The 23,978-nt window shown below is 45.1% G+C and overlaps 2 protein-coding genes across 3 annotated transcripts; one reads left to right on the top strand and one right to left on the bottom strand.

Moving 5' to 3' along the window:
• Nucleotides 1–1,753: 1,753 nt before the first annotated feature.
• Nucleotides 1,754–11,482, bottom strand: LOC110493281 (coiled-coil domain-containing protein 42-like). Its single transcript, XM_090204204.1, has 6 exons — nucleotides 11,403–11,482; nucleotides 11,157–11,262; nucleotides 10,560–10,760; nucleotides 7,020–7,241; nucleotides 5,295–5,456; nucleotides 1,754–1,843 (listed from the first exon to the last, which is right to left on the bottom strand). The coding sequence occupies exons 1-6, from the start codon at nucleotides 11,480–11,482 to the stop codon at nucleotides 1,754–1,756; spliced, it is 861 nt and encodes a 286-aa protein (XP_090060330.1).
• Nucleotides 11,483–13,484: 2,002 nt separating this feature from the next.
• Nucleotides 13,485–16,751, top strand: LOC110494759 (beta-1,3-galactosyltransferase 6). Of its 2 annotated transcripts, XM_036950822.2 has the most exons (4): nucleotides 13,496–14,021; nucleotides 14,119–14,177; nucleotides 14,398–14,947; nucleotides 15,302–16,751. In XM_036950822.2, exons 3-4 carry the CDS (start codon nucleotides 14,408–14,410, stop codon nucleotides 15,779–15,781), a joined length of 1,020 nt encoding a protein of 339 aa, XP_036806717.1. In that variant the 5' UTR covers nucleotides 13,496–14,021; nucleotides 14,119–14,177; nucleotides 14,398–14,407; the 3' UTR covers nucleotides 15,782–16,751. The 2 variants fall into 2 exon arrangements, with proteins under 2 accessions (XP_036806716.1, XP_036806717.1); XM_036950821.2 differs by lacking the exon at nucleotides 14,119–14,177 and having other exon boundaries at nucleotides 13,485–14,021.
• Nucleotides 16,752–23,978: the final 7,227 nt, after the last annotated feature.

A 23,978-nucleotide genomic window follows, 5' to 3' on the forward strand; every position in this document is an offset into this window, starting at 1 on the left:
TAACCCTGACTCATAACCAATGATTCATAACCCTGACTCATAACTCTGACTCATAACCCTGACTCATAACCAATGATTCATAACCCTGACTCATAACCCTGACTCATAACCCTGACTCATAACCCTGACTCATAACCAATGACTCATAACCCTGACTCATAACCAATGACTCATAACCAATGACTCATAACCCTGACTCATAACCCTGACTCATATCCCTGACTCATAACCCTGACTCATAACCCTGACTCATAACCCTGACTCATAACCAATGATTCATAGCCCTGACTCATATCTCTGACTCATAACCCTGACTCACAACCCTGACTCATAACCCTGACTCATAACCAATGATTCATAGCCCTGACTCATAACCCTGACTCATAACCCTGACTCATAACCCTGACTCATAACCCTGACTCATAACCAATGATTCATAACCACTTTTATTTAAGCCACCATGCATCCATCTGGGGACTCCCCCGCCATTGTCAGAAATATTTTGGAAGCAATTTAGAAATTCACATGTATTCTATTACAGACATCTTAATGCATATTTCTAAATTATATCATGTGAGCTAAGGATAAAAAATGTAAATATATAAAAATAACTTTTCTTTTAAGTATAATTATTTAGAAAGTGCTAATATTACTGTCCCCACAACAACAACAAAACGACTTCAATACATTGTCCTTACAGTATATATACAGTACCAGACAAAGGTTTGGACAGAGGAGACTGTGTGAATCTGCTGCAAAGAAACCACTGCTAAAGGACACCAATAAGAACAAGACACTTGCTTGGGCCAAGAATCACAAGCAATGGACATTAGACTGGTGGAAATCTGGAAATTTTAGATTTTCGGTTCCAACTACCGTGTCTTTGTGATACGCAGAGTAGATGAATGGATGGGACTAGTGGGACTATCAATTGTTTTTCAACAGGACAATGAGCCAACACACCTCCAGGCTGTGTAAGGGCTATTTAACAAAGAAGGAGCGTGATGGAGTGCTGCATCAGATGACCTGGCCTCCACAATCACCCGACCTCAACCCAATTGAGATGGTTTGGGATGAGTTGCACCGCAGAGTGAAGGAAAAGCAGCCAAAAAGTGCTCAGCATATGTGGGAACTCCTTCAAAATGTTGAAAAAGCATTCCAGGTGAAGGTGGTTGAGAGAATGAGAGCGTACAAAGCTGTCATCGAGGCAAAGGTCGGCTACTTTGAAGAATCTCAAATATAAATGTCACTGATCCCTCTGGAACTTTCATTGCACACACCTGTCCCCTATTCCCACTGATTGTATTTCTATATATGTTCCCTTTTTTCTCCATGGTCTTGTTGATTATTGTTACAATGTCCGTTGGCGCATGTGAGTACCTGTGCTGTGTATTTTGGGCTTTCGTGCCCTTGTGAATTGCGCAGATGATTACGGGTCTCATCCTGTGTGTATTTATTAGAAGTACTCCTCGCTCTTTTGTTTTGGGTTTCAACCCTGTGTTTTGTGTACGTGTTTGTTAGGTCTTCGTCCCCGTGCCTCTACACGCACGCCGTAATATGAGCTGAATAAAAACCCTTATTACTCATTCCTGCCCTTGTCTCCCGATACTTCATACCAACGTGACAGTATAATCGACCATTGAGGGAGACAGCAGGAATGGCCCGTCTGACAACGCTGCGATTGGTCCGTCCGGCACCGCCGCAACTTCGGCAACTGCAACTGGGTCGGCCGACGTCGCCACAATGGGTCCGTCTAACGACGCAACTTCGGCAGCTGCATCGGCTCCTCATCGACCCGCATTGCGTTCCTGTGATCGCCCTCGAGGCCGTTGTCATTGTGCTGCTTTGGCAGCACGTCGAGGGGGGGGGGGGGGGGGTCCTGTCACAGATCCCTCTGGAACTTTCATTGTGCACACCTGTTACCTATTCCATGTGTATTTATTAAAGGTACTCCTCGCTCTTTTGTTTTGGGTTTCTACCCTGTGTTAAGTTATGTGTTTGTTTGGTCTTTGTCCCTGTGCCTTTACACGGCACGCCGTAATTTGGGCTGAATAAAAAACCCTATTACGCATTCCTGCGCCTGTCTCCCGAATCTCCTCATACCAACGTGACAATAAAATATATTTTGATTTGTTTAACGCTTTTTTGGTCACTACATGATTCCATATGTGTTATTTCATAGTTTTGATGTCTTCACTATGATTCTACAATGTAGAAAATAGTACAAATAAAGAAAAACCCTTGAATGAGTAGGTGTGTCCAAACCTTTGACTGGTACTGTATATATCATTGCTCATAACGCTACATCTAGGTCCTGTCACATAGAGAAAGCGAGGGCCGCTGTTCACGTTTTGTTAGTCTATCTGACTTATGAGCAGAGGCACATAATTAATAATCAGTCTCATTTTTCAAGCAATACACCTGCAACCTGTACACAGTGAACATGTCACATCTAGTCTTCATCACTTTGGGCTTGTGTTGAACAGCACCAGGAGAACGTAGGCAGTAGAGCAGTGGGCGTGTCTCATTTGTATGAGTTTATGCCTGCATTTCACTAGTCGCCAAATCAATCAATCAATCAAATTTATTTTATATAGCCCTTCGTACATCAGCTGATATCTCAAAGTGCTGTACAGAAACCCAGCCTAAAACCCCAAACAGCAAGCAATGCAGGTGAAGAAGCACGGTGGCTAGGAAAAACTCCCTAGAAAGGCCAAAACCTAGGAAGAAACCTAGAGAGGAACCAGGCTATGTGGGGTGGCCAGTCCTCTTCTGGCTGTGCCGGGTGGAGATTATAACAGAACATGGCCAAGATGTTCAAATGTTCATAAATGATCAGCATGGTCGAATAATAATAAGGCAGAACAGTTGAAACTGGAGCAGCAGCACAGTCAGGTGGACTGGGGACAGCAAGGAGTCATCATGTCAGGTATTCCTGGGGCATGGTCCTAGGGCTCAGGTCCTCCGAGAGAGAGAAAGAAAGAGAGAATTAGAGAGAGCATATGTGGGATGGCCAGTCCTCTTCTGGCTGTGCCGGGTGGAGATTATAACAGAACATGGCCAAGATGTTCAAATGTTCATAAATGATCAGCATGGTCGAATAATAATAAGGCAGAACAGTTGAAACTGGAGCAGCAGCACAGCCAGGTGGACTGGGGACAGCAAGGAGTCATCATGTCAGGTAGTCCTGGGGCATGGTCCTAGGGCTCAGGTCCTCCGAGAGAGAGAAAGAGAGAAGGAGAGAATTAGAGAACGCACACTTAGATTCACACAGGACACCGAATAGGACAGGAGAAGTACTCCAGATATAACAAACTGACCCTAGCCCCCCGACACATAAACTACTGCAGCATAAATACTGGAGGCTGAGACAGGAGGGGTCAGGAGACACTGTGGCCCACTCCGAGGACACCCCCGGACAGGGCCAAACAGGAAGGATATAACCCCACCCACTTTGCCAAAGCACAGCCCCCACACCACTAGAGGGATATCTTCAACCACCAACTTACCATCCTGAGACAAGGCTGAGTATAGCCCACAAAGACCTCCGCCACGGCACAACTTAAGGGGGGGGGGGGGGGGGGGCGCCAACCCAGACAGGATGACCACATCAGTGACTCAACCCACTCAGGTGACGCACCTCCTCCAGGGACGGCATGAGAGAGCCCCAGTAAAGCCAGTGACTCAGCCCCTGTAATAGGGTTAGAGGCAGAGAATCCCAGTGGAAAGAGGGGAACCGGCCAGGCAGAGACAGCAAGGGTGGTTCGTTGCTCCAGAGCCTTTCCGTTCACCCTCCCACTCCTGGGCCAGACTACACTCAATCATATGACCCACTGAAGAGATGAGTCTTCAGTAGAGACTTAAAGGTTGAGACCGAGTTTGCGTCTCTGACATGGGTAGGCAGACCGTTCCATAAAAATGGAGCTCTATAGGAGAAAGCCCTGCCTCCAGCTGTTTGCTTAAAAATTCTAGGGACAATTAGGAGGCCTGCGTCTTGTGACCGTAGCGTACGTGTAGGTATGTACGGCAGGACCAAATCAGAGAGATAGATAGGAGCAAGCCCATGTAATGCTTTGTAGGTTAGCAGTAAAACCTTGAAATCAGCCCTTGCTTTGACAGGAAGCCAGTGTAGAGAGGCTAGCACTGGAGTAATATGATCAAATTTGTTGGTTCTAGTCAGGATTCTAGCAGCCGTATTTAGCACTAACTGAAGTTTATTTAGTGCTTTATCCGGGTAGCCGGAAAGTAGAGCATTGCAGTAGTCTAACCTGGAAGTGACAAAAGCATGGATTAATTTTTCTGCATCATTTTTGGACAGAAAGTTCCTGATTTTTGCAATGTTACGTAGATGGAAAAAAGCTGTCCTTGAAATGGCCAAATGCATATTTAGTGCCAGATGAGAACATTTTAACATGCTTAGAGTGCCACCCACACTGTAGCCTTCAAAGTAGCCTGAGCTCCTACTGACTACCGACTGCAGTCTGTCTCTGGATTCTAAAGACTCCCACAGCATCATAATGAGGCCCCTGACTGGCTCTCTGACTCGGCAGTCTGTCTCTGGATTCTAAAGACTCTCACAGCATCATAATGAGGCCACTGACTGGCTCCCTGAGAGACCACACTTCATATATACTTCATTTGTTTGGTTCGTTATTGCAGTTATAAGACCAGAGAGTGGGAGAGAGGGGAAGGAAAGGAAGAGGAGGAGAGGCAGTAGTAGAGAGAGAGAGAGAGAGAGAGAGAGAGAGAGAGGCAGAGATGGAGGGAGAAAGAGAGAACTACCTAGTTTAAACACTGTCTATTCAGAATAACAATGGCCCCCTCTACTGGTCACTGTGAGGAAACTCACTTTTATCTGTAGTAATCCTACTGTATTTTAAATGTCTTAAATGACAGGTAAGTCAGGTCCTTTTATGTCAGTCTTTAGTAAGAGGCTTTAGAGTGTGAATAGGATTCAGGGTAAGGCCGGTTAGGGTTGGAAATGTTGTCTTGTTTGTACTTGGTTGACCTCCTCCCAAATACAGATGAGGTTGGAGAGGAATTTCTGAACCTGCAGGCGAAGGACATCATTTGAAAGATCAGTCATTGATAGCCTACACGGTTTCTGGTAAGTTCTTGTCTGATATGTCATTAGGACTTTCTGTACAACAGTGCCAAGACAATAGAATAGAATAGAACTGAATTGAACAGATTCACTTTATTTTTCCCAGAAGGATCTTCAGTGACATGACAAATATAAATAGTTACAGTAAACTGCACAGTTAGCATGGTAACACACACACAGACACACACACCTTATCCAGCTGTTTGAGAGTGTCCTTCAGAGCGACCTCGCCCCACCCATCCTGGGCCTTCTTGCTGGTAGTCTGGTACAGGTTGGCGGTGGCCATCTTGATGGTGCCCAGGAGCATGGCCTTCGTAGTTGCCGAATTCTGGATGTGAGCCCACCGGGACTCCTGAGTGAAGAAACACACATGAAGAGAGAGAGATGAGAGAGCTAAAGGAAAGACTGGTCTGTGTGTGCAGCCCTCATGTCTATATTTTGGAAAACAGTTAGGACACTGAAGCCTGGGAATTCCATCCCCTTTCCTGCCTAAGTAAGTTGTGTCAGACTATCGAATCGTTACTGAGAAAAATTAGATAAGTGATGCTTTTAATCAGCATTTTATCTCTGGAGGATTTTTATTTGAAAGAAATGGTGGTTTAATTGACCCAGGTCAATCAGTCGACTGCTCTTCCCTCTCCCAACCTCCAGTTGGCTCAGTGGGAGATCAGTCAACTTCTACTGAATCTTTGTTTTCGTTTCAACAACTTTCTACTTGTGATCTACTAGATGGGTTAAGATTGATGTAAAAAATAAATAAACTGCCGCTGATTTGCTTAATCTTTTCTGGCTGTATCTTTCTGCTCTCCTGATTGCGGAGTCTGGCGCTTATCTCTGGTGCTATCCCCAGGGTTTCTGCTCCCTCTCCACAAAGGTAGTGACCCCTCCAACCTAAATAATGATCGCCCTGTCTCAAAAATGTCTTGCATAGCAACAATTTTGATGACCGCTTATATACATCTGGGTATCTGGGTTGACGAAAAGCTAATATGTTGATGAGTTAGTTAAGAAATTATGAATTAAAATGGGCTTATTTTATAGGAATAAGTCATGCCTTTCATTAAATAGCAGCAAACAAATAATTCAGACAGCATTCATACCGGTTATAGACTATGGAGATATTGTCTATAGGAATGCAGCTGCCACTTAGCTTTGTTACGGGCGTTAGGTTCAGTACACATCAATGCATTCTGTATCAAAAGGTAGACTGACCCTCTTTGAAGTCTGTAGGTCAATGCAATGCACTCATTCGGTTTATAAACCCCCTCCTGCGTGAATTTCCTCCATACCTTACTTCATTGTTAAACTTACAGACGTACCAGATTCCAGAGCCAGTGTCAGGTATGGTTAACTCTCGATCTCCACTGATTTAGATAAATCTGCTTTTAGTTTTTTTGCACCTTGCTTGTGAAATTATCTCCAAGACGTTCTAAAGTTTGGTGCCTCTCGGGCAATACAACCTTTATTTTATTCTACAAAAGGCTGCTTGAGGTCCATTTTACTGGAAAATGTGTTTGTTTTCTATGATTGTGTTTAGCTTTTTGTGTATTGGTGTAAATATTGATGTGTAAAGTGATGTGTATATTGAGGTGTGTAGTGATGTGTGTAGTGATGTGTGTAGTGTATATTGAGGTGTGTAGTGATGTGTGTAGTGATGTGTGATGTGTATATTGAGGTGTGTAGTGATGTGTGTAGTGTATATTGATGTGTATATTGAGGTGTGTAGTGATGTGTGTAGTGTATATTGATGTGTAAAGTGATGTGTATAGTGATGTGTGTAGTTTATATTGATGTGTATATAGGGCTCATCTATGAAAGAGACCCAGGTCTCGAAATAAAGGCTGAATACATTTTTGGGGCACACCATGCTGATTGATCTGCACAGCCTCATGTCTGTTCACTGCTGTCCCCTCACCCATAGCATGGTCTCACTGCGTACTCTGTCCAGAATCCTCTGTAGCTTGGCCAGCCTGTTGTTGTAGTGCAGCAGGCGGTCGTCGTTCTGCTCCAGGTACTGGGTCAGCTGGGTCCGGGCCGTCTCACAACACTCCTGGTTCTGCTTGATGCTGGTCAGTAGTTCTTCCCTGGTCTGGACCAGACTGTCCACCCTGGACATCACCTGCCACGCCTCCTGGAACTGAGAGGATTCTAACACAGTTAGAATAATGTTCACAAAATGGTTACTCTAGGTTAGGGGTACTCACTCCACCCATGCCTATTAGACTGAGGGTCAGGTTAGGTCAGGGATGGCCAATCCTCCTCCTGGAGAGCTACTTGGTGTATAGGCTTTTGTTCCAGTCCTGCTCTAAAACCTCTGATTCGACCATTACACATCATGATGAGCAGTTTATTAGTTTAACCTTATGAATAGCATTGGCCACCTCTGACCTGACCTGACCTGACCTCTGACCTGACCTGACTATCTACCACATACTTCTCTCAATGGCTTAATAATGGAAGTTAGTTCCATTAAATATGTTACAAACTCATGGAGAGTCTTAGAAATCTCAGTATCGGTGTCAGTTCCACCAAGCCATCAGACCAGAGAATTAGCTCAAAAACAAGTCTCTCACCGTTGCCGCCTGCTATAGAACACCCTCTGCCCCAGCTGTGCTCTGGACACCATATGTGAACTGATTGCCCCCCATCTATCTTCAGAGCTCGTGCTGCTAGGCGACCTAAACTGGAACATGCTTAACACCCCAGCAATCCTACAATCTAAGCTTGATGCCCTCAATCTCACACAAATTATCAATGAACCTACCAGGTACCTCCCCAAAGCCTTAAACACGGGCACCCTCTTAGATATCATCCTAACCAACTTGCCCTCTAAATAGACCTCTGCTGTCTTCAACCAAGATCTCAGCGATCACTGCCTCATTGCCTGCATCCGTAATGGGTCAGCGGTCAAACAACCTCCACTCATCACTGTCAAACGCTCCCTGAAACACTTCAGCGAGCAGGCCTTTCTAATCGACCTGGCAGGGGTATCCTGGAAGGATATTGATCTCATCCCGTCAGTAGAGGATGCCTGGGTATTTTTTTTAAATGCCTTCCTAACCATCTTAAATAAGCATGCCCCATTCAAGAAATTTAGAACCAGGAACAGATATAGCCCTTGGTTCTCCCCAGACCTGACTGCCCTTAACCAACACAAAAACATCCTATGGCGTTCTGCAGCATCGAACAGCCCCCGTGATATGCAGCTGTTCAGGGAAGCTAGAAACCATTATACACAGGCAGTTAGAAAAGCCAAGGCTAGCTTTTTCAAGCAGAAATTTGCTTCCTGCAACACTAACTCAAAAAAGTTCTGGGACACTGTAAAGTCCATGGAGAATAAGAACACCTCCTCCCAGCTGCCCACTGCACTGAAGATAGGAAACACTGTCACCACTGATAAATCCAACATAATTGAGAATTTCAATAAACATTTTTCTACGGCTGGCCATGCTTTCCACCTGGCTACTCCTACCCCGGTCAACAGCACTGCACCCCCCACAGCAACTCGCCCAAGCCTTCCCCATTTCTCCTTCTCCCAAATCCATTCAGCTGATGTTCTGAAAGAGCTGCAAAATCTGGACCCCTACAAATCAGCCGGGCTAGACAATCTGGACCCTTTCTTTCTAAAAATTATCTGCCGAAATTGTTGCCACCCCTATTACTAGCCTGTTCAACCTCTCTTTCGTGTCGTCTGAGATTCCCAAAGATTGGAAAGCAGCTGCGGTCATCCCCCTCTTCAAAGGGGGGGACACCCTTGACCCAAACTGCTACAGACCTATATCGATCCTACCCTGCCCTTCTAAGGTCTTCGAAAGCCAGGTCAAAAAACAGTTTACCGACCATTTCGAATCTCACCATACCTTCTCTGCTATGCAATCTGGTTTCAGAGCTGGTCATGGGTGCACCTCAGCCACGCTCAAGGTCCTAAACTATATCTTAACTGCCATCGATAAGAAACATTACTGTGCAGCCGTATTCATTGATCTGGCCAAGGCTTTCGATTCTGTCAATCACCACACCCTCATCGGCAGACTCAACAGCTTTGGTTTCTCTAATGATTGCATCGCCTGGTTCACCAGCTACTTCTCTGATAGAGTTCAGTGTGTCAAATCGGAGGGTCTGCTGTCCGGACCTCTGGCAGTCTCTATGGGGGTGCCACAGGGTTCAATTCTTGGACCGACTCTCTTCTCTGTATACATCAATGATGTCGCTCTTGCTGCTGGTGAGTCTCTGATCCACCTTTACGCAGACGACACCATTCTGTATACTTCTGGCCCTTCTTTGGACACTGTGTTAACAACCCTCCAGGCAAGCTTCAATGCCATACAACTCTCCTTCCGTTGCCTCCAATTGCTCTTAAAAACAAGTAAAACTAAATGCATGCTCTTCAACCGATCGCTGCCTGCACCTGCCCGCCTGTCCAACATCACTACTCTGGACAGCTCTGACTTAGAATACGTGGACAACTACAAATACCTAGGTGTCTGGTTAGACTGTAAACTCTCCTTCCAGACCCACATCAAACATCTCCAATCCAAAGTTAAATCTAGAATTGGCTTTCTATTTCGCAACAAAGCATCCTTCACTCATGCTGCCAAACATACCCTTGTAAAACTGACCATCCTACCAATCCTCGACTTCGGCGATGTCATTTACAAAATAGCCTCCAATACCCTACTCAACAAATTGGATGCAGTCTATCACAGTGCAATCCGTTTTGTCACCAAAGCCCCATATACTACCCACCATTGCGACCTGTACGCTCTCGTTGGCTGGCCCTCGCTTCATACTCATCGCCAAACCCACTGGCTCCATGTCATCTACAAGACCCTGCTAGGTAAAGTCCCCCCTTATCTCAGCTCGCTGGTCACCATAGCATCTCCCACCTGTAGCACACGCTCCAGCAGGTATATCTCTCTAGTCACCCCCAAAACCAATTCTTTCTTTGGCCGCCTCTCCTTCCAGTTCTCTGCTGCCAATGACTGGAACGAACTACAAAAATCTCTGAAACTGGAAACACTTGCAGCTCACAGATTACTGCACCTGTACATAGCCCACCTATAATTTAGCCCAAACAGCTACCTCTTTCCCTAATGTTTTTATTTGATTTATTTTCCTCCTTTGCACCCCATTATTTTTATTTCTACTTTGCACATTCTCCCATTGCAAATCTACCATTCCAGTGTTTTACTTGCTATATTGTATTTACTTTGCCACCATGGCCTTTTTTTGCCTTTACCTCCCTTATCTCACCTCATTTGCTCACATTGTATATAGACTTGTTTATACTGTTTTATTGACTGTATGTTTGTTTTACTCCATGTGTAACTCTGTGTCGTTGTATGTGTCGAACTGCTTTGCTTTATCTTGGCCAGGTCGCAATTGTAAATGAGAACTTGTTCTCAACTTGCCTACCTGGTTAAATAAAGGTGAAATAAATAAATAAATAAAATACCTGCTTGCTGGCTTTGACCACTTTATCTAGAAAGCGGGGGTAGATTTCATGTTTCTCTACAAGACCGGCAATCTTTTCTCTCTCTTTAGTGAGAGCCTTGAGCTCCTGTCTCAGGATGAGTAGGTGCGCTGCTTTCTGACGAGCTAGCTCTCTCTCCTTCACTGCTGTCTTCAATGCACGGCCGTTTTTCAATTTATTCTCCTGAAAAAGGCAGGAGGGGATTGCTGAGTGGAATCAGTTTGTGTGATGTGGAACTACTGTCTCTGAGTTCAATGGAAAATATTAACTGATACACAAGCCTAAAATAAGCCAATAAAGTATGTGATTGGTTGAAAGAGTCAGAACATGCAATAGGTTGAGACGTCCTACTACTAAGGTCCTACTATCAGACCTCTCCATTTACCTGGAGAAATGTGTTGAAGTTACTGAGGTATTCCTTTAAGTTAACCTCCCTCTCCTTCAGCTCTTTATCTCTGACACGCTAGGCCATCAGGGTCATGGCAAAGTCCTGATAGACACAGACACAGGAGGAGCGGGCAAAGGGTCAGAAGTCAGTGTGTGCGCATGTGCAAGCGTGTGTGCGTGCGTGTGTATCACCTCTTGAAGGGCTTCCATGGCCTTGTGCATGTCCAGCTCCTCTCTTCTCTTCCTGATGAGGTGAGTGGTGGGAGCCAGGACATCATCAGTGGATCGGGGAGCTTTCCTGATTAACAACAACACAGAAACAACTCAATGTGATTTATTGTGTAAATGTACAGCTTCCTTCAGCATTTATTTTGGTAAGGAGCATATCCCAACGGAAAAACAAATGCTGCAGAAGTTCTATACTACTTGTGCACTTACAGTAGCTCTTTTTGAAGATTGTTCCCAGAGAATGTTTTAAAGTAATGAGTCAGATCCTCTGCTGCCTTTTTATTGTCCATGTCTGACAGTCAGCCTGACAGTCTGGCTGTGTCGGCTACTGGTAGAAACACAAGCCTGACAGTCTGGCTGTGTCGGCTACTGGTAGAAACAAGAGCCTGACAGTCTGGCTGTGTCGGCTACTGGTAGAAACAAGAGCCTGACAGTCTGGCTGTGTCGGCTACTGGTAGAAACAAGAGCCCGACAGTGGACAACACTGTCATGTCACACTACATGTTATATCTAATGGAATGCTTGATCATACCTGGTCAAGAAATATTTAACAATGGTGTCCTAGCAACCAACCAGAGTGGCTCTTCCTTTTACATAGAGATAGAACATAAAATTGGAACAGGTAGAACATAGAATGTGCCATAGAATGGAGGTAGAAATTGTATCTCTATGGTTTCTTACCCACAAAACTAACAAAGAACAAGAACAAACAGTTGGGAGGTTCCACATTCCATTCGACACAATCAGTGTTGGAAAAAGTACCCAATTGTCATACTTGAGTAAAAGTAAAGATACCTTAATAGAAAACGACTCAAGTAAAAGTGAAAGTACTGACTATCCTACCGATCCTCGACTTCGGCGATGTCATCTACAAAATAGCTTCCAACACTCTACTCAGCAAACTGGATGCAGTTTATCACAGTGCCATCCGTTTTGTCACTAAAGCACCTTATACCACCCACCACTGCGACCTGTATGCTCTAGTCGGCTGGCCCTCGCTACATATTCGTCGCCAGACCCACTGGCTCCAGGTCATCTACAAGTCTATGCTAGGTAAAGCTCCGCCTTATCTCAGTTCACTGGTCACGATGGCAACACCCACCCGTAGCACGCGCTCCAGCAGGTGTATCTCACTGATCATCCCTAAAGCCAACAGCTCATTTTGCCGCCTTTCGTTCCAGTTCTCTGCTGCCTGTGACTGGAACGAATTGCAAAAATCGCTGAGCAGCTAACCGATCGCTGCAGCTGTACATAGTCTATCGGTAAATAGCCCACCCAATTTTACCTACCTCATCCCCATACTGTTTTTATTTATTTACTTTTCTGCTCTTTTGCACACCAATATCATTTATCACTCCAGTGTTAATCTGCTAAAATTGTAACTATTCGCCGACCTCCTCATGCCTTTTGCACACAATGTATATAGACTCTCTTTTTTTTCTACTGTGTTATTGACTTGTTAATTGTTTACTCCAAGTGTAACTCTGTGTTGTTGTCTGTTCACACTGCTAAGCTTTATCTTGGCCAGGTCGCAGTTGCAAATGAGAACTTGTTCTCAACTAGCCTACCTGGTTAAATAAAGGTGAAATATATATTTTTTAAATTAAGTCACCCAGTTAAATACTACTTGAGTGAAGGTATTTGGTTCTAAACATACTTAAGTATCGAAAGTAAATGTAAATGCTAAAATATACTGAAGTATCAAAACTAAAAGTACAAGTATAAATCATTTCAAATTCCTTATATTAAGCAAAGCAGATGGACACATTTTCCAGTTCTTTTTTATTTACAAATAGCCAGGGACATGCTCCATCACTCAGACATAATTTACAAATGAAGAATGTGTTTAGTGAGTCTGTTTAGTGAGTCCACCAGATCAGAGGGAGTAGGGATGACCAGGGATGTTCTCTTGATAACTGTGTGAATTGGATCATTTTCCTGTAAAAATGTAACGACTTCTTATGGGTGTCAAGGAAAATCTATGTAGTAAAAAGTAGGAATGTAATTGAAGTAAAAGTAAAAGTTGTCAAAAATATAAATAGTAAAGTTTTGAAAAAAATACTTAAGTAGTACTTTCAAGTATTTTTACTTTAGTACTTTACATCACTGCACACAGTCCATTCCATAGGATTTAGAATCAGTGCTGTAGTTCAGATGTTTAACTCATTCTAATTGTATCCACTGGGAGGCACCAAAGGCGTGTCTTTCCAGCAGTGAAGTGTATGCGTCATCACATGCTGCCTTCAAACCAACTGGGAACTCGGGAAAAAAACAAACTAAGCCTAGGAAAAAAAACTTGTGACGGTGACGTCAGTGATGTCCAGATTGGAGAAGTTGTAGCTCTCGGATGATGCCTGAGTTTCCGATTTGTAATTCCGATTTTTATGAACGTAACAAAAATATTTTCGCAGTTTTTTTTCCGACTTTCCATTTGTGTTAAATAAACTGAAGTCTGAGGTCCAATATTTCCGATTTCCGTGTTGTCTTGAACTCACCGTCTGTCTTGTATATACTGCGTGTCACCAGTTGAGTCAAAAATAACGTCTAGCGGAGGTGTAGATCACTAGCTAGCTGTTCATCTAGCTACACAAAAGGATTGCTCTTTTTGTTTAATGATTTTATTCATTCGCGTAATTTTGTAGCCAGCGAAGTGAGCAGTAAATCAAATCCTCCTTCCTCCATAGCTATTAAGCTAGCTAGCGAGCCTGCTGACGTTTCCCCATTTGTGCTATCTCGGCTAGCTAACTAACTAGCTAGCTACAGACAGAAGCAATGTCCATGTAACTGTCATCGATGCATTAAACATCTAGCGTTGTGTGACACATTCAGGTACTGTAGTCTATATTCTCGCCTTTGTTTTGATGCAATGAGCATATCCGTTGCTTGCATGGAATGAGATTGATCGGGTAATGTTATCGTTAACCAGGTTGCAGGCAAGCTGTGGGTGGTCTGCCTAACACTGATTTGTTTGCCGAGTTCGATTAGGTAACGTTAAGTTAGCTGTCTGTTCAATTGTTGATTAACTTTAGAATGTATTTTTCTCTAGCTACCTCATTTCTCTGGGAGACATTCATTGACTGCTGTCTTTATTGTTAACTGAATGAACAGACATGCATTGTTGCTTACAGATCTCTCTTGTCTCTCTTCCCCCCCCCCCCCCATCTCTCCATCCCGTCTCTCTCTCCCCCATCTCTCTCCTTCTCAGTCTCAGCACCATGAGCCTGGTCCGCGTTGTGTGTCGTCACAAGACGGCCCTGGCCATTGGAGGAGTGTGCCTCTTTGCTGTTGTCCTCCTTTTCCTCGCCAAGTGTACCTCGGAGACCCTAAAACAGGGCCAGGCCGACCCTCCAGGCCTAGCCCCCCACGCTGCCCACTCCCAGCCCCGAGCAGAGCACCCTGAGCTCCCCTCACTCCCCAAAGACCTCTCGGCCTTCCTGGTGGTCCTCATCACCACAGGACCCAAGTACACAGAGCGCAGGAGCATCATCCGTAGTACCTGGCTGGCTAAGAAGGATCCGGAGGTTCTAGCTATGTTCGTGGTGGGAACCGAGGGTCTGCCCGCAGAGGATATGCAGAACATCAACACAGAGCAGGGGCGGCACAAAGACCTGCTCTTACTCCCCGCGCTGCGAGACTCGTATGAGAACCTGACCCTGAAGCTGCTGCACATGTACTCCTGGCTAGATCACAACGTAGACTTCAAGTTTGTGTTAAAAGCGGACGATGACACTTTTGCTCGTCTGGACCTGTTGAAGGTATGTGTTTGATATGGCCCAAATGGCACCCTCTTCACTATGTAGTGCACTATTTTTGACAAGGGTCCATAGGGAATAGGGTGCCATTTGGAACATAATGTGTATTGTAAACTGGATGGTTTGAGCCTTCATTGCTGATTGGCTGAAAGCTGTGGTATATCAGACTGTATACCAGGTGTATGACAAAACATGTACTTTTCCTGCTCTAATTACGTGCTTAAAAATGGCGCTTAGCGGTGGTATTTTGGCCATGTGCCACACCCCCTCGGCCCTTATTGCTTAAATATGGAGCTTGTGCTGTAACAAATGTATGTGCAAACACCCAATAACGTATAATCTCTCCTAATCTTATAGGAGGAGCTGAAGACTAAAGAACCCAGCCGGCTGTACTGGGGCTTCTTCTCAGGCCGCGGTCGCGTGAAGACAGCAGGGAAGTGGAGGGAGTCGGCCTGGGAGCTGTGTGACTACTACCTACCCTACGCCCTGGGTGGAGGCTACCTGCTCTCCTGCGACCTCGTACACTACATCCGAATCAACACGGCCTACCTCAAGGTGTGGCAGAGCGAGGACGTGTCACTGGGGGCGTGGCTAGCCCCGGTGGACGTCAAACGGACACACGACCCTCGATTCGACACGGAGTACAAGTCTCGGGGGTGTAGTAATAAGTACATGGTGACTCACAAGCAGAGCCTGGAGGATATGTTGGAGAAACAGCAGATGCTGCAGAGAGACGGGAGGCTGTGTAAGGAAGAGGTTAAACTCCGCCTGAGCTACGTGTACGACTGGAGTGTCCCGCCCTCACAGTGCTGCCAGAGGAAGGATGGAATACCCTGACCTATAACCCCTAACCTTCCTCACTTTGTCCACCCATGTAATTCTCATCAGTGTTTCCCCTACTACGGTTACCCAGGCGGTGTGGTGCTCCCCCTAAGCCTTACTCCGTTCTGTGGTGCCCCCCCCTTCCCCGTAAAATATTGTGCTGCCTTCAGTTGACCTCCATAGAAGATGTCTGTTATGGCAGCCCGCCTATGAAAAGACCTGAGGAAAACACTGATCCCCATTCCCTTTTTATATATGTTTATTTATTTATTTATTCTGGAGCCTTTGCTGACTGTCCTAAAGCACACTGGTACAGGACTGGGAGAGTGGACTGGGTGCAGCCACACAACAGGAGACCGTCATTTATTAATAACAGCACATGTATGTGGGGAGAAAGTGTACTTAAAGGAACCAGTATTCAGCTTTCTGGTTGGACAATGAAAAGACTTCGAGTCATTCCCGAATCTGTTTAAAATGTCCTGGAGACTCTAAGTGGAAGTGGCCCTATTTATGAATGCGATGGAAGTGATTCTCTTGATATGAAAATGGGGTGTATTGCTTCAGAACAATGGTAGAGAATGAGCCAGTCATGGGTTGGTGGTATTTGGCGTTGCATTGAGACCATGTGTAATATTGTAGGCCTCTCTCTCCCCTGCTTACTGAGAGTTCTGTTCAGTTGGGAGATTTACCCTACCTGCTGTCTGTGTTTGGTTGACGTATTTACTAAGTGCAGTGATGGTCAACAGAGCTGTTTGTGTTCAGCTGAGCTACTCTACAGGCAATTTTCCAGCTGATATTCGGTTACTTTTAAACCCCCCAAAAAAAAGACTGCTTCTGTTAATGTCGTTGAAGAAACCAACCGTTGTATTATTGTGACTGACTTTGACCGTGTCCTCATCACCAGTGTTGTTTTAAACCTACTGTCAAACTACTTCAAAATGAATGTTTAAAATATTTGGACCTATTAAAATGTTTTTGAAACATGTATTTTTGTGAAAAATATTTATGACTAAGAAATGGGTATAAACACAAGAAAAATACCTACTGTACACCCCCCCCCCCCAATACCCCCTACAGCAGGGTTCCTCAACCCTAATACCTCCTACAGCAGGGTTCTTCAACCCTAATACTCCTACAGCAGGGTTATTCAACCCTAATACCTCCTACAGCAGGGTTCTTCAACCCTAATACTCCTACAGCAGGGTTCTTCAACCCTAATACCCCCTACAGCAGGGTTATTCAACCCTAATACCCCCTACAGCAGGGTTCTTCAACCCTAATACTCCTACAGCAGGGTTATTCAACCCTAATACCCCCTACAGCAGGGTTCTTCAACCCTAATACTCCTACAGCAGGGTTATTCAACCCTAATACCTCCTACAGCAGGGTTATTCAACCCTAATACCCCCTACAGCAGGGTTCCTCAACCCTAATACTCTCTACAGCAGGGTTCCTCAACCCTAATACCCCAGCAGGGGTTCCTCAACCCTAATAATTCCTACAGCAGGGGTTCCTCAACCCTAATACCTCCTACAGCAGGGGTTCCTCAACCCTAATACCCCCTACAGCAGGGTTCCTCAACCCTAATACTCTCTACAGCAGGGTTCCTCAACCCTAATACCCCAGCAGGGGTTCCTCAACCCTAATACCTCCTACAGCAGGGTTATTCAACCCTAATACCCCCTACAGCAGGGTTCTTCAACCCTAATACTCCTACAGCAGGGTTATTCAACCCTAATACCTCCTACAGCAGGGTTATTCAACCCTAATACCCCCTACAGCAGGGTTCCTCAACCCTAATACCTCCTACAGCAGGGGTTCCTCAACCCTAATACCTCCTACAGCAGGGGTTCCTCAACCCTAATACCTCCTACAGCAGGGGTTCCTCAACCCTAATACCTCCTACAGCAGGGGTTCCTCAACCCTAATACCCCTTACAGCAGGGTTCCTCAACCCTAATACCTCCTACAGCAGGGGTTCCTCAACCCTAATACCTCCTACAGCAGGGGTTCCTCAACCCTAATACCCCCTACAGCAGGGTTCCTCAACCCTAATACTCTCTACAGCAGGGTTCCTCAACCCTAATACCCCAGCAGGGGTTCCTCAACCCTAATACCCCAGCAGGGGTTCCTCAACCCTAATAATTCCTACAGCAGGGTTCCTCAACCCTAATACTCTCTACAGCAGGGTTCCTCAACCCTAATACCCCAGCAGGGGTTCCTCAACCCTAATAATTCCTACAGCAGGGTTCCTCAACCCTAATAATTCCTACAGCAGGGTTCCTCAACCCTAATACCTCCTACAGCAGGGTTCCCCATCCCCACCCACAGTATCATAATAATCCCTACAGCAGGGTTCCTCAACCCTAATACTCTCTACAGCAGGGTTCCTCAACCCTAATACCCCAGCAGGGGTTCCTCAACCCTAATAATTCCTACAGCAGGGGTTCCTCAACCCTAATACCTCCTACAGCAGGGGTTCCTCAACCCTAATACCCCCTACAGCAGGGTTCCTCAACCCTAATACTCTCTACAGCAGGGTTCCTCAACCCTAATACCCCAGCAGGGGTTCCTCAACCCTAATACCTCCTACAGCAGGGTTATTCAACCCTAATACCCCCTACAGCAGGGTTCTTCAACCCTAATACTCCTACAGCAGGGTTATTCAACCCTAATACCTCCTACAGCAGGGTTATTCAACCCTAATACCCCCTACAGCAGGGTTCCTCAACCCTAATACCTCCTACAGCAGGGGTTCCTCAACCCTAATACCTCCTACAGCAGGGGTTCCTCAACCCTAATACCTCCTACAGCAGGGGTTCCTCAACCCTAATACCTCCTACAGCAGGGGTTCCTCAACCCTAATACCCCTTACAGCAGGGTTCCTCAACCCTAATACCTCCTACAGCAGGGGTTCCTCAACCCTAATACCTCCTACAGCAGGGGTTCCTCAACCCTAATACCCCCTACAGCAGGGTTCCTCAACCCTAATACTCTCTACAGCAGGGTTCCTCAACCCTAATACCCCAGCAGGGGTTCCTCAACCCTAATACCCCAGCAGGGGTTCCTCAACCCTAATAATTCCTACAGCAGGGTTCCTCAACCCTAATACTCTCTACAGCAGGGTTCCTCAACCCTAATACCCCAGCAGGGGTTCCTCAACCCTAATAATTCCTACAGCAGGGTTCCTCAACCCTAATAATTCCTACAGCAGGGTTCCTCAACCCTAATACCTCCTACAGCAGGGTTCCCCATCCCCACCCACAGTATCATAATAATCCCTACAGCAGGGTTCCCCAACCCTAATACCCCCTACAGCAGGGTTCCTCAACCCTAATAACTCCTACAGCAGGGTTCCTCAACCCTAATACCCCCTACAGCAGGGTTCCCCATCCCCACCCACAGTATCCTAATACCCCTACAGCAGGGTTCCCCAATCCTCACCCACAGTAGCCTAATACCCCTGCAGCAGGGTTCCCCAATACTCATCCACAGTACCCTAATACCCCTGCAGCAGGGTCCCCCAACAGTAGCCTAATACCCCTGCAGCAGGGTTCCCCAATCCTCACCCACAGTACCCTAATACCCCTGCAGCAGGGTTCCCCAACAGTAGCCTAATAATCCCTAAAGCAACTGTTTGACCTCAAATATGACACATTTGGCAAGCTCCTGTGTTTCCTATGGAGGTGTTGTGATGGGTCAGTAGGTCAGCCTATATGCATACAATGTGTATTCTGTGCTGCCTCTTGTGTAGTTCCTGATCCAAGTCAGAGGGTGGTCTGAGGATCCACTCTGTCTCCCAGTGCTGCTCCCTCTGTCTCTGTTCTAGAACACGCTGCCCTCAGAACAGCCTCAATTCATCAAGGCATGGACTCTACAAGGTGTCAAAAGGGGTTCCCTCAGTCAGGTATGCTGGTCCATGTTGACACCAATGCTTGCCACAGTTTGTGCTAAGTTGCCTGAATGTCCTTTGGGTGATGGCCCATTCTGGATACATACGGGAAACCGTTGAGCGTGAAAAACCCAGCAGAGTTGCGGTTCTTCACACCCGGCTTAGCACCTACTACCATACCCCCTTCAAAGGTATTTCAATCTTTTGTCTTGCCCATTCACCCTCTGAATAGCACACACACAATACATGTCTCAAGACTTAAAAATCCTTCTTTAACCTGTCTCCTCCCCTTCATCTACACTGATTGAAGTGGATTTAACAGGTGACATCAATAAGGGATCACAGCTTTCACCTGGATTCACCTGGTCAGTCTATACCATAGAAAGAGCAGGTGTTCTTAATGTTTTGTACACTCAGTTTTCGTATTGGAAGAAGGTATGGGTCATATTTAACATAATACATTTTTGTTTTACATTACTAGTCATGCTCTTTGGCAAGTTCTCCTGTTATTCCCAATATTAACGGTTTATGATCAAGAATCCAGTTCACCTCTCCTTTGGCTTCTGTAGCATCTGAGGAGCATTATGTAGAGGAGCATTATGTAGAGGAGCATTATGTAGAGGAGCATTATGTAGAGGAGCATTATGTAGAGGAGCATTATGTAGAGGAGCATTATGTAGAGGAGCATTGTGAAGAGGAGCATTATGTAGAGGAGCATTATGTAGAGGAGCATTGTGAAGAGGAGCATTATGTAGAGGAGCATTATGTAGAGAAGCATTATGTAGAGAAGCATTATGTAGAGAAGCATTATGTAGAGGAGCATTGTGAAGAGGAGCATTATGTAGAGGAGCATTATGTTAGAGAAGCATTATGTAGAGGAGCATTATGTAGAGGAGCATTATGCAGAGGAGCATTATGTAGAGGAGCATTATGTAGAGGAGCATTATGAAGAGGAGCATTATGCAGAGGAGCATTATGTAGAGGAGCATTATGTAGAGGAGCATTATGTAGAGAAGTATTATGTAGAGGAGCATTATGTAGAGGAGCATTATGTAGAGGAGCATTATGTAGAGGAGCATTATGTAGAGGAGCATTATGTAGAGGAGCATTGTGAAGAGGAGCATTATGTAGAGGAGCATTATGTAGAGGAGCATTGTGAAGAGGAGCATTATGTAGAGGAGCATTATGTAGAGAAGCATTATGTAGAGAAGCATTATGTAGAGGAGCATTGTGAAGAGGAGCATTATGTAGAGGAGCATTATGTTAGAGAAGCATTATGTAGAGGAGCATTATGTAGAGGAGCATTGTGAAGAGGAGCATTATGTAGAGGAGCATTATGTAGAGAAGCATTGTGTAGAGGAGCATTGTGAAGAGGAGCATTATGTAGAGGAGCATTATGTAGAGGAGCATTATGTAGAGGAGCATTATGTAGAGGAGCATTATGTAGAGGAGCATTATGTTAGAGAAGCATTATGTAGAGGAGCATTATGTAGAGGAGCATTATGTAGAGGAGCATTATGTAGAGGAGCATTATGCAGAGGAGCATTATGCAGAGGAGCATTATGCAGAGGAGCATTATGCAGAGGAGCATTATGTTAGAGAAGCATTATGTAGAGGAGCATTATGTAGAGGAGCATTATGTAGAGGAGCATTATGCAGAGGAGCATTATGCAGAGGAGCATTATGTAGAGGAGCATTATGTTCACACAACAGTAATGAAGACGCAAGATTTCTCGTTCTACTCTCCTTTGAACCCACACAAAACACACTGTATCATGATCAAACCCCACACATACAGTGCATTCGGAAAGTGTTCAGAACCCTTGACAGTTTGTTACGTTACAGCCTTATTTTAAAATGAATTAAATAGTTTTTTCCCCCCTCATCAATCTACACACTATACTCCATAATGACGAAGCAAAAAAAGTATAGCTTTTTCTTGCGAATATATAAAATAATAAAATGGAAACATCACATTTACATATGTATTCAGACCCTTTATTCAGTACTTTGTTGTAGCACCTTTGACAGCTATTACAGCCTAGAATCTTCTTGGGTAGGACGCTACAAGCTTGACACACCTGGTTCTGGGTACTTCTCCCATTCTCTGCAGATCCTCTAAAGCTCTGTCAAATTGGATGGGGAGCGTCGCTGCACAGCTATTTTCAGGTCTCTCCAGAGATATTTGATCGGGTTCAAGTCTGGAGTCTGGCTGGGCCACTCAAGGACATTCAGAGACTTGTTCCGAAGCCACTCCTGCATTGTCTTGGTTGTGTGCTTAGGGTCGTTATCCTGTTGGAAGGTGAACCTTCGCACCAGTATGAAGTCCTGAGCGCTTTGGAGCAGGTTTTTATCAAGGATCTCTCTGTACTTTGCTCCCTTCATTGTTCCCTTGATCCTTACTAGTCTCCCAGTCCCTGCCGCTGAAAAACATCTCCACAGCATGATGCTGTCACCACCATGCTTTACCGTAGGGATGGTGCCAGGTTTCCTCCAGACATGACGCTTGGCATTCAGGCCAAAAAGTTAAATCTTGGTTTCATCAGATCAGAGACTCTTGTTTCTCATAGTCAGTCTTTAGGTGCCTTTTGGCAAACTCCAAGCGGGCTGTCATGTTCCTTTTACGGAGGAGTGGCTTCCGTCTGGCCACTCTACCATAAAGGCCTGATTGGTGGAGTGCTGCAGAGATGGTTGTCCTTCTGGAAGATTCTCCCATCTCCACAGAGGAACTCTGGAGCTCTGTCAGTGATCATCGGGTTCTTGGTCACTTCCCTGACCAAGGCCCTTCTCCCCCAAATGCTCAGTTTGGCCGGGCGGCCAGCTCTAGGAGGAGTCTTGGTGGTTCCAAATTTCTTCCATTTAAGAATGATTGAGGCCAGTGTGTTCTTTGGGACCTTCAGTGCTGCAGAAATGTTTTGGTACCCTTCCCCAGATATGTGCCTCGACAAAATCCTGTCTCGGAGCTCTACGGACAATTCCTTTGACCTCATGGCTTGGTTTTTGCTCTGACATGCACTGTCAACTGTGGGACCTTATATAGACACGTGTGTGCCTTTCCAAATCATGTCCAATCAATATAATTTACGACAGGTGGACTCCAATCGAGTTGTAGAAACATCTCAAGGATGATCCATGGAAACAGGATGCACCTGAGCTCAATTTCGAGTCTCATAGCAAAGGGTCTGAATACTTATGTAAATAAGGTATGTTATATTTTTTGATAAATTTGCAAACATTTCTAAAAACGTATCACTTGGTCATTATGAGGTGGTATTGTTTGTAGATTGATGAGGAACAATTTTTATTTGATCAATTTTAGAATAAGTTTGTAACGTAACAAAATGTGGAAAAAAGTCAAGGGGTCTGAATACTTTCTGAATGCACCGTACAGTACTACCAAAAAAGAACAGCCTTATCTGTGCGCAGTTTTACAGTCACATTTTAGATAGACTGCTGCTCTGAGAGAAGAAAGCATGTACTGTCTTGATAGATCTTAATTCTGGTACACGTTCTCTTTCAAACAGACATGCACACACTTCAAAGCAAAACCTTGGTATTGTCTTCAGAAGAAGCTCTCTCCTCTGAGAGTGGACTCGGCAGCAGCTTGGAGCAGCAGCTGCAGTGAATGTAGTGACATGTTGAACAGGTGCAGTTTACAGCCCTATGCAGGTCAAATGTGATTACATCTAATCATCCCTCCCTCTCTTTTCAAGGGAAACTGGTGTCGCAACTGCTCAGAGAGAGAGAGAGAGAGAGCGAGGACAAATTAATTCTTATAGGTACAGTATATTGTGAGCCTGGTAAAACATAATATCAGAATGAGAAAAAAAGCCACTGACTTGACACTGTCCCTGTACAAATCATTGTTTGGGTCAGCTAATTGGCTTGACACACTGATGGCTGACCTCCAGCTGGCTTACGGACACATATAACTGGTTCGTGCCATGATGGCAGAGTTAAGTTAGTTGTCATAAACCACCGACATCAGCTATCATGACTGATCATCATGCATATCCAGAGGGTCACAGTTATGTATGTTAAAAATACACACATTTATCAGTTATAAATACAGTATTGTGAACATGCATGGTAATACATCATATAAATTACAGCATAGTGGTAATACATAATATCAGAATAACAAAAAAAAGCAACACTGAACCATGCATGAGAACACCAGCTGTTCCAGACAACTGTGTGATCTCGCTCTCCGTAGCCGATGTGAGTAAGACCTTTAAACAGGTTAACATTTACAAGGTTGCGGGGCCAGACAGATTACAAGGACGCATACGCATACGCTGACCAGCTGGCCAGTGTCTTC

This window comes from Oncorhynchus mykiss, chromosome 17, assembly GCF_057628025.1.
Source record: "Oncorhynchus mykiss isolate SJ-2025 chromosome 17, ASM5762802v1, whole genome shotgun sequence".
NCBI lineage: Eukaryota > Metazoa > Chordata > Actinopteri > Salmoniformes > Salmonidae > Oncorhynchus > Oncorhynchus mykiss.

What these genes read in the sequence shown, in the direction of transcription:
- LOC110494759 (XM_036950821.2), top strand. Translation starts at nt 14,408, where the DNA reads ATGAGCCTGGTCCGCGTTGTGTGTCGTCACAAGACGGCCCTGGCCATT. An exon ending in CTCGTCTGGACCTGTTGAAG is followed by an intron (nt 14,948 to 15,301) that starts GTATGTGTTTGA and finishes CTAATCTTATAG; the next exon opens with GAGGAGCTGAAGACTAAAGA.
- LOC110493281 (XM_090204204.1), bottom strand. Translation starts at nt 11,482, where the DNA reads ATGGACAATAAAAAGGCAGCAGAGGATCTGACTCATTACTTTAAAACA. An exon ending in AATCTTCAAAAAGAGCTACT is followed by an intron (nt 11,263 to 11,402) that starts GTAAGTGCACAA and finishes GTTGTTAATCAG; the next exon opens with GAAAGCTCCCCGATCCACTG. An exon ending in TGGTCAAAGCCAGCAAGCAG is followed by an intron (nt 7,242 to 10,559) that starts GTATTTTATTTA and finishes GAATCCTCTCAG; the next exon opens with TTCCAGGAGGCGTGGCAGGT.